The 9,998-nt window shown below is 61.0% G+C and overlaps 1 protein-coding gene and 1 long non-coding RNA gene across 4 annotated transcripts in view; one reads left to right on the top strand and one right to left on the bottom strand.

Moving 5' to 3' along the window:
- Nucleotides 1-3,787: 3,787 nt before the first annotated feature.
- Nucleotides 3,788-5,695, top strand: LOC135299781 (uncharacterized). The gene is made up of 2 exons (XR_010361671.1): nt 3,788-5,068; nt 5,222-5,695. It is a non-coding gene; the product is annotated as an uncharacterized LOC135299781 (long non-coding RNA).
- ADAM33 (ADAM metallopeptidase domain 33) overlaps nt 4,781-9,998 on the bottom strand; it is a 30,944-nt gene continuing 25,726 nt past the window's right edge. The window contains exons 20-24 of one of the 3 annotated variants that reach the window (XM_064419191.1): nt 8,941-9,034; nt 7,678-7,926; nt 7,254-7,417; nt 6,308-6,325; nt 4,781-5,878 (exon numbers count right to left, since the gene is read on the bottom strand). In XM_064419191.1, coding sequence (XP_064275261.1) covers nt 5,827-5,878; nt 6,308-6,325; nt 7,254-7,417; nt 7,678-7,926; nt 8,941-9,034 — 577 coding nt within the window. In that variant the 3' untranslated portion in view covers nt 4,781-5,826. Of the gene's footprint in view, nt 5,879-6,307; nt 6,326-7,253; nt 7,418-7,677; nt 7,927-7,958; nt 9,035-9,998 lie in introns of those variants that run through there. The other 2 variants (XM_064419192.1, XM_064419194.1) reach the window with 2 other exon arrangements.

Genomic DNA, 9,998 nt, shown 5'->3' with positions numbered 1-9,998 from the left:
AGCTCAGGACGGTGCTCCCTGGCAGCCCTGGCAGTCAGGAGCTCAGGACGGTGCTCCCTGGCAGCCCTGGCAGTCAGGAGCTCAGGACGGTGCTCCCTGGCAGCCCTGGCAGTCAGGAGCTCAGATGGGCACTCCCTGGCAGCCCTGGCAGTCAGGAGCTCAGGAAGGTGCTCCCTGGCAGCCCTGGCAGTCAGGAGCTCAGATGGGCACTCCCTGGCAGCCCTGGCAGTCAGGAGCTCAGGAAGGTGCTCCCTGGCAGCCCTGGCAGTCAGGAGCTCGGGCACAGGCCAGGGCAGCCCCTCAGCTCTGCCCAGCCCCTCGGGCTCTGGGTGTGCTCCGGGACAGCACGGAGGGATTCTCCTCCTGCTCTCCGTGCACACAGGAGCTGATGCAGGGAACTCCATCCCAGCTGAGCTCTGTAATTCCATCTCTGACGGGCCCGTCCGTGGCTCCGAGGAGCTGCCAGCCCTGGATGGAGAGAGCAATCCCCTCCTGCCAAAGACAAACACAGCAGAAAGAGAGAGCAGGCCTGCAGGATGATGAATGGCCCAACTTCCCCGCTGCAGGAGCCTCTTCATTAACCGCTCCACTGCTTTTCCCTTTCCTCTTTGATTTTCCCTTCGGCTCTGAGCATGTGTCTGGCTGCCTGCAGCTCCATGTGCCCAGGCTGTGCTGCCTGCCTGAGGCTGGCTGCTCCTGTTCCAGGGGCCTGCCCCCCCATCTCTGCCAGCCCAGGATGCTGCAGGAAGGGAGAAAAAGAAAAGGAAAGAGAAAGTTAAAAAGGGGGGAAAAGAAAAAAAGGATGAGAAAATAAAAGGAATTGTTCAAAAATAATTTGGCAGCATGCTCAGGCACAGGGTGGGGTTGTTGGAGTGTCCTGTACAGGGCTGGATGATCCTGGATGATCCAACTCTGGATATTCTGTGGTTTTACAGTTTATATCAGCAATGTCACCTTGTCCTGCCCCCCAGGGGACAGAGCCTGCCTGGGCCAGGACACCACAGCAGACTGGGCAAACTGGGGCACCTCCCAGCTCGGGCTCCAGGGAGCCAAGGAGGAAACTTCTTGTGCCCAGGTGGCTTCCCCAAAGTGCCCCAGGAGAGCCTCACCTGCTGCAGCCCCCTGGACCCCCGTCCCCTCCATCACCTGCCCCGTGTCCCTCCTCAGCCCCTGAGGGGCCCAGGCTGTCCCAGTCCCTGGTGGGGGTCAGGGTGGGACAAGGAGGATGACTGGAGGCTCTGTGTGACGTCTGAGGGGAGCCTGGAAAAGGGAACCAAGGCCGGGAGACAGAGACAGCACCTGCCTGAGAGCAGGAGATCCTAAACAGCTCCAGTGGTGGGTGAGAGACCCCTGAACAGCCAGGGAGGGGCAGGCACAGAATCCTGGAATGGTTGGGTGGATGGGACCTCAAATCCCATCCCATCCCACCCCTGCCATGGCAGGGACACCTCCCACTGTCCCAGGCTGCTCCCAGTGTCCAACCTGGCCTGGAGCACTGCCAGGGATCCAGGGGCAGCCACAGCTGCTCTGGCAATTCCAGCCCAGCCCCTGCCCACCCTCCCAGCCAGCAATTCCTTGCCAAGATCCCAGCCCAATCTCCCCTTGGCCAGTGGCAGCCATTCCCTGTGTCCTGTCCCTCTGTCCCTTGTCCCCAGTCCCTCTGCAGCTCTCCTGGAGCCCCTGCAGGCCCTGCCAGGGGCTCTGAGCTCTGCCTGGAGCCTTCCCTTCTCCAGGGGAACATTCCCAGCCCTGCCACCCTTTCTCGTATTCCACCTGATAAGAGGAAGAGTGAGCAGGGACGGGCTGGAAGCTGAGCGAGCACCAGGAGCACTCAGCCCTTCCCTGCCCAGCCGGTGGTTTGATGGGTTTGTGGCTGCCGGGGCAGGGAGGAGGATGAGGAGGATGAGGAGGATGAAGGAGGAGGACGCGGTGCCGGCGATGCGGAGGAGGCTGAGCAGAAGGTTCGCGGCCATCTGCTGCCACCTAGTGCCACCGGAGCCGAGCTCCACCGAGCACAGCGAGCCCCGCCGGCACGGACCGGAGCACGGACCGGAGCAGGGACCGGAGCATGGACCGGAGCAGGGACCGGAGCATGGACCGGAGCACGGACCGGAGCACGGACCGGAGCACGGACCGGAGCATGGACCGGAGCAGGGACCAGAGCAGGGACCGGAGCAGGGACCGGAGCACGGACCGGAGCACGGACCGGAGCATGGACCGGAGCATGGACCGGAGCAGGGACCGGAGCAGGGACCGGAGCATGGACCGGAGCATGGACCGGAGCAGACACCGGAGCAGGGACCGGAGCACGGACCGGAGCATGGACCGGAGCACGGACCGGAGCATGGACCGGAGCACGGACCGGAGCACGGACCGGAGCACGGACCGGAGCAGGGACCGGAGCATGGACCGGAGCATGGACCGGAGCAGACACCGGAGCAGGGACCGGAGCATGGACCGGAGCAGGGACCGGAGCACGGACCGGAGCAGGGACCGGAGCAGGGACCGGAGCATGGACCGGAGCAGGGACCGGAGCACGGACTGGAGCATGGACCGGAGCACGGACCGGAGCACGGACCGGAGCACGGACCGGAGCACGGACCGGAGCACGGACCGGAGCATGGACCGGAGCACGGACCGGAGCAGGGACCGGAGCACGGACTGGAGCATGGACCGGAGCACGGACCGGAGCACGGACCGGAGCACGGACCGGAGCATGGACCGGAGCACGGACCGGAGCACGGACCGGAGCAGGGACCGGAGCACGGACCGGAGCACGGACCGGAGCAGGGACCGGAGCACGGACCGGAGCATGGACCGGAGCACGGACCGGAGCACGGACCGGAGCACGGACCGGAGCATGGACCGGAGCACGGACCGGAGCACGGACCGGAGCACGGACCGGAGCACGGACCGGAGCATGGACCGGAGCACGGACCGGAGCACGGACCGGAGCAGGGACCGGAGCATGGACCGGAGCATGGACCGGAGCAGACACCGGAGCAGGGACCGGAGCATGGACCGGAGCAGACACCGGAGCAGGGACCGGAGCACGGACCGGAGCAGGGACCGGAGCATGGACCGGAGCAGACACCGGAGCACGGACCGGAGCAGGGACCGGAGCATGGACCGGAGCACGGACCGGAGCAGGGACCGGAGCATGGACCGGAGCATGGACCGGAGCAGACACCGGAGCAGGGACCGGAGCATGGACCGGAGCACGGACCGGAGCATGTCCCACAGTGGGTGTGGCAGGATGGACACGCCACCTACACACCGGGGCCCACCTGGGCCAGCAGAGAGCATCGAGCCTCGGCCTGAACGGACCCACACCCCTGCCCGAGCAGGGACAGCCCGGAGCTCGGGAACGGGATGGGATAATGGGATAATGGGATGGGATGGGATAATGGGATGGGATGGGATGGGATGGGATGGGATGGGATGGGATGGGATGGGATGGGATGGGATGGGATGGGATGGGATAATGGGATGGGATGGGATGGGATAATGGGATGGGATGGGATGGAATGAGATAATGGGATGGGATAATGGGATGGGATGGGCTGTGAGCCAGTGTGACAGAGTGACCCAGTCCTGCACTGCTGGGGGAGCGGGGGCAGCGTGGCGGGGGCACTGCCCAGCCCTGCCTCCACACCAGGGCCAGAGGAAGGGCTTGTGATGGCCAGGACGGTGCCACTGGTGGGCCAGAGTCCAAGCCCGGGAACTCTGCCCCAGCTCGATGGGATCAGTCAGTTCCTTGTCACTGCACTGTCACCCCTCACTTTGTCATCAAGCTGAATGTCTGATCCTTGAGAGAAGTTTTTTCCGACCACTTCATCACCGCAGGGACTTCTGCAAACCCTCTGCAGCTGCTTCACCCCTGCTGGTCCCTGCCCTGGACAGGGGAAGGGAGGACATCCATGGGAGCAGGGTTCCCTCCCAGCAGCTCCATAGGCTCCTCCTCAAGTCTGACCATGTCAGAAGTCCTTGGGAGATCCCAAAAAAAATGGGACTTTGGGAATGTTTAGGGATCAGTTCATTAATCCTGTCCTGGTCCTCACATGAGGATGGCCTTGAGAGGTCCATTCCAACCTCAATGACACTGGTTTTCTGAGTTTGTTATCAGAGTAAGAGGAGATGTTGGATCCTTGATCCCAGCTGCATATCCATGAACCAAGAGAGATATGGAGGTACCAGGGATCACAGAACCCTGTGAACACAGAATCACTGAGGCTGGAAATCCCTCCAAGGTCATGGAGCCCAAGCTGTGCCCGATCCCCCTTTGTCCCCATCCCGGAGCTCTGAGTGCCACCTCCAGCCCTTCCTTGGACACCTGCATGGGTGGGGACTCCAAACCTCCCTGGGCAGCCCCTGCCAATGCCTGACCAGCCTTTCCATGGAGAAATTCCTCCTGAGGATGCTTCAGGGAAGACCCAGGCACAAGACCAGCAACTTCAGGACAAAGCCCGAGGGTAAGGACAGCTTGGGTTAAGGCAGCCTCACCCACAAGCTGCAGCCACCTGTTGTGTGACACTGGGGACAACAGAACCCCAGAGCAGCTGCCCGAGGGCTCTCCCTGAACCTACATCATGGCTGGACATATCCCAAAAGGATTTTTCCTGGGTCAGATGGGATCTGACAGGCCACACCCAGCTGGATCCCAGGTTTACAGCAGATCCCTGGGATCTGCTGGCTCTGGCGTGGGCAGAGCCCTGGAGGTGCCCTGGTGTCTGAAGGCTCAGGGAATAGGGAGCAAGAAAAGAGCCAGAGGAGCCAGGGGATTTCTCAAAGTCTTTGTTGTAATCTCAGACCTTGATCGAGCCGCAGGTCAAGTCACAGAAAAGTGGCACAAACTGTGCAGGTCAAAAGCACCTTGGATGGAGGGTTGGGGATTCCAAGAATCCCTTTGTCAAACCTCACAACAGCCCTGTGAGGTAGGAAACACCCCCGGCGGGGGACTGAGGCACAGAGAAATGCAGTGGCTTGGCCAGGGCTTGGGACAAGCCAGTGGCACGGGCAGGAATTCTCCTGCTCTTGTTCCCAGCTCGTGGCTCCTTCCCCTTGGAGTGTGAGTGGCTCCCGGAGCCTCTGCTGGGCTTGGCCCAGGAGCAGGGAACAGACAACGTTGTGAGGGCTCCCGAGCCCCTCAAAAGCACCCTGGGAAGCAGCTGCCACCGGCACCTGGGGCATTCAAACATTCCCAGACAGTCTCTCCTTCCAGGTGACCCCAGGATCGTCACCGCTGTTCCTTGTGCAAGCGGACAGGAGGTCAGGAGGCGCCTGAGAACTTGGATCCTTCATGGAAGTGTCCCAGCACCGCGTGGCCCAGCCCAGCCTGGGCACCAGGTTTCTGTCTCCCCGAGACGATGCCCAGCGTGGAGCTGTGCTGGCAGCGGCTGGGGCTGCAGGCCTGGAGGAGAAGGAGGAGGAGGAGGAGGAGGTAGCTGCAAGGACATCACGCTGTCACCAGCATCTTCCATCGGTGGGGATGTTCACTTCCCCCAGTCACCCCAGCCCAGCCCGTGTGCAATGTCCAGAGAACTGAAGCTGGGAGGGGAATTGGCCAGGAAGCAGTGCCAAGAGCCGTGGTGGGATCTCCATCATGGGAACCCCACCTCCAACCAACCCCTGGTCCAGCCGTGGTGCCAATGTCCCCTCTCCACCCCACCGCTACAGTTTGTGTGCTGAATACAAATTCTGTCTTACAAAAATAGTCCTCTGGTATCAAAAGAGTTACTAAAACAAGAGCAACGGGAGAGCCCTGTGGCCACAGCAGTGCAAATCAGGAGAGCCAGCTCAGGAAGGTGGGTCAGTGTCCTGGGACTGTCACTTCTTTGAGGAGAAGGAGGTGGACTGGACTTTGATGGCTGGGACTGGCCTGGAGCAAGAGGAAAGAGAAAGGAAACAGCTGGTTTGAGTGCAGGCACCAGACACCTACCAGCTCCAGCACCACCATCCCCAGCTCAGGAATTCCCCCATGGACACGGCCCCCGAGTTTGGCTGTCGGGAGTGGATCCCTTGAGGACCCCCAGAGTGGATCCCTTGAGGCCCCCTGCCCCATAACCAGAGCATTCAGCAGTGCACGAGAGCTGGGAGCAGCAGTGGCACTGTCAAGGACTTGGCCTTCACCTCCCACCTCCAAACAAAACCCACATCCTCCATTCCCTGGGACACAGGTGCCCTTTGGAGTGCCCAGAGGGACCGTGTCATCCAGGAGTTCCTGGGAAGGTGGATTGATCCCCATTTCCCAGCCCAGTGCTGACCCACAGCCACCCACCTCAGGGGTCTGTAAATGCCCTCCACTCACCTTTGAGGTGGCATCGGTCTGCAGGAGGAGAGATGAGAGAGCATCAGCATCCATCCCTTCAGTCCCGCATCCCCCAGCAGCTCCACAGCTCCCTCCAGGCTCTGGGCCGGGAGGCCAGGGCCACTCCCAAGGGGTGGCATCTCCCTCCCTGGCACCTTCCACCACCCAGCCTTGGTCACCCCCTTGGCCACTCCATGGAGCCGTGGCTGCAGCCCTTTGGGATGTCCCTTCCACGGGACCCCCAGTGTCCCCACCTTTGGGGTGTCCTCCCACAGGACCCCCAGTGTCCCCACCCCACCTTTGGGGTGTCCTCCCACAGGACCCCCAGTGTCCCCACCCCACCTTTGGGGTGTCCTCCCACGGGACCCCCAGTGTCCCCACCTTTGGGATGTCCCTCCCACGGGACCCCCAGTGTCCCCACCTTTGGGATGTCCCTTCCACGGGACCCTCAGTGTCCCCACCTTTGGGGTGTCCTCCCACAGGACCCCCAGTGTCCCCACCTTTGGGGTGTCCTCCCACAGGACCCCCAGTGTCCCCACCCCACCTTTGGGGTGTCCTCCCACAGGACCCCCAGTGTCCCCACCTTTGGGGTGTCCTCCCACAGGACCCCCAGTGTCCCCACCTTTGGGATGTCCCTTCCACGGGACCCTCAGTGTCCCCACCTTTGGGATGTCCCTTCCACGGGACCCTCAGTGTCCCCACCTTTGGGATGTCCCTCCCACGGGACCCCCAGTGTCCCCACCTTCAGGATGTCCTCCCACGGGAACCCCAGTGTCCCCACCTTTGGGATGTCCCTTCCACGGGACCCTCAGTGTCCCCACCTTTGGGATGTCCCTCCCACGGGACCCCCAATGTCCCCACCTTTGGGATGTCCCTCCCACGGGACCCCCAGTGTCCCCAGCAGCCAGACCCCAGCTGTGGGGACACCCAGCTCCTCCCCACTCACTTTAGCGGCCTCGTGGGGTGGCTCGAGCCACTCGTCCCCGGCACCTTGAAGTTGGTAGGAGGGACCATGACCAGCAGGGTCTGTCCGTGTGCAGGGGGCAGCTCCTTGGCCAGGAGGGGGCTCCCCGGCAGCGGCCGGCGCGGGGCTTGGTGCTTTGGGACCACCTGGCACCACAAAGGGCACGGGCAGAGACAAAATCCTTAGAGGAACATCCGGGGAGCCCCTACAAACCTCCCTCCCCCTGCAGAGCTGAGAGGCTTCAAAGCACAGAACACCCAAAAAGCCTTAAAGCACCCTCGGGTCTGATGGGCTCTCTGCAATGTCAGCACAGGTGCAGCCCTCGGGGGCTGACACAGCTCCTCAGAGAGCCCAGCAGAATCCAGGGAGCTTCCCTGGGTCGGGGCACAGAGGCAGCAGAGCTCACCTGGGGGCTCCTCACGGGGCTGCAGGGAAGAGGTTTCTTCGGCGGCGGGAGCTTGGCCTGGGAGGCGCCGGCTTTGGTGGGGACCAGGGGTGACTTGGCGGCCGGGGGAGGGGGCCTGGCGGGTCGGGGGTCTCGGGGGCGGGGGGGGATGACATGGGGAGCCGGGCGGAGCGGGTGGACGACGTTGACGGGCTGAGAGCCGGGCTGGGCAGCGCCGGCCTTGGGCAGGAACGCGGTCCGGGGGCCCTGCTGCGGGAGAGAAGGACAGGAGGCAACGGGGAGCATCCTTGGGTCACCCTCTCCTGGGAGCAGATGTCCCTCGGGGCCTGGGCTCTGGGGAGCTGCAGGAGGACCGCTGGGAGCACTTTCTGGGAGCACCACCCTGGCCAGCCCACCCAAAAGCTGACATGTTCCCGTTGCAGCGCTGGTGGCTGGGTTTGATGGTCTCAGACAGGGACATTGGGGGCATTTCCAACCTTCCTGCTTCTGTGCTTCTGTGTTTGCTCCTCACCAACCCCATGGGAGCACATGGGGATGAGAAAGGTGCTGGGGACCCAGAGCAGGGTCAGCCCTGCTGAATCCACACAGATTTCCAGCAGGTGGGAGGCATCCAAAAAACCTGAATTCTTCCTAAATTCAGTGCTGTTGCTCAAAAAGCACCAGTGCAGGTTCAAAGTTTAAAAGTCACTGTAGTGTGGTACAGGATAAATAAAAGGACTGGAAAATGAGGGAATAACCAAATGAAGGAATAACCAAACCTGCAGGAGCCAAGAGCAATGCCCCAAGAAGGAGGAACATGACACCATAAATCAAACTACAAAACCAAAGACCAACTTTGTTTGAATTGTAGCCTCATTAACACGAGAAAATACCACACCCACACCCCCCCACAGAGGCTGTGATCATTCCTCACTCCCATCTATCCTTTTTCCATATGGGAGATTTCCCAGTGGAAATCAGGGGATTTCCCAGTGATCACCAGGGGAGTTTGAGCTCAACAAACTCAGTTTTAGGAGAGATGGGCACACTGACCATGGGCACACCTGGCCATGGGCACAGTGCAGACATGGGGCAGGACCAGCACAGGGCACCAGGGCTTGCCCAGTTCCTGGGAGCAGATGTGATACCCACAGGCTTCACATCCCAGCAGGGAATCAAGCCTGGCAGCTGAGTTATCACTGCCTTTAGTGAGTTATTCCTGATCTTAATAAGTTACCCCTGGCCCTAGTGAGTTACCCCTGGCTCTAGTGAGTTTTCACTTACCTCAGTGGGGTGGCTGGAGGCTGAAATGTTCCGCAGGGTGAAAGCAGCTTTGGGATGGGCACTGCTCGACTTCCGACCCATGGACTTCTTCCTGCTGGGAATTAGGGACATGGCAAAATAAAGCAACCAGGGGAGCACTGTCTGCCTCTAAAATGCTGCCCATCAGCTCCTGTCTCAATTAACACCTCATTGACAGCCAGCCCTTGCTGCTGGGGAACAGGGATGGTCAGTGTGTGATGGAATTGGTCAGTGTGTGTGACAGGGATGGTCAGTGTTTGGAGCAGGGATGGTCTGTGTTTGGAGCAGGGATGGTCAGTGTGTGTGACAGGGATGGTCAGTGTTTGGAGCAGGGATGGTCAGTGTTTGGAGCAGGGATGGTCAGTGTGTGTGACAGGGATGGTCAGTGTTTGGAGCAGGGATGGTCAGTGTGTGTGACAGGGATGGTCAGTGTTTGGAGCAGGGATGGTCAGTGTGTGTGACAGGGATGGTCAGTGTTTGGAGCAGGGATGGTCAGTGTGTGACAGGGATGGTCAGTGTGTGACAGGGATGGTCAGTGTTTGGAGCAGGGATGGTCAGTGTATGGAGCAGGGATGGTCAGTGTGTGACAGGGATGGTCAGTGTTTGGAGCAGGGATGGTCAGTGTATGGAGCAGGGATGGTCAGTGTGTGACAGGGATGGTCAGTGTATGGAGCAGGGATGGTCAGTGTGTGACAGGGATGGTCAGTGTGTGGAGCAGGGATGGTCAGTGTTTGGAGTAGGGATGGTCAGTGTGTGTGACAGGGATGGTCAGTGTGTGTGACAGGGATGGTCTGTGTATGGAGCAGGGATGGTCAGTGTTTGGAGTAGGGATGGTCAGTGTATGGAGCAGGGATGGTCAGTGTATGGAGCAGGGATGGTCAGTGTGTGACAGGGATGGTCAGTGTGTGACAGGGATGGTCAGTGTGTGACAGGGATGGTCAGTGTGTGTGACAGGGATGGTCAGTGTATGGAGCAGGGATGGTCAGTGTATGGAGCAGGGATGGTCAGTGTGTGTGACAGGGATGGTCAGTGTATGGAGC

This window comes from Passer domesticus, chromosome 4 (genome assembly GCF_036417665.1).
Source record: "Passer domesticus isolate bPasDom1 chromosome 4, bPasDom1.hap1, whole genome shotgun sequence".
NCBI lineage: Eukaryota > Metazoa > Chordata > Aves > Passeriformes > Passeridae > Passer > Passer domesticus.
Note: the sequence above shows the minus strand (reverse complement) of the source record. Positions and strands in the feature narration are given on the sequence as shown.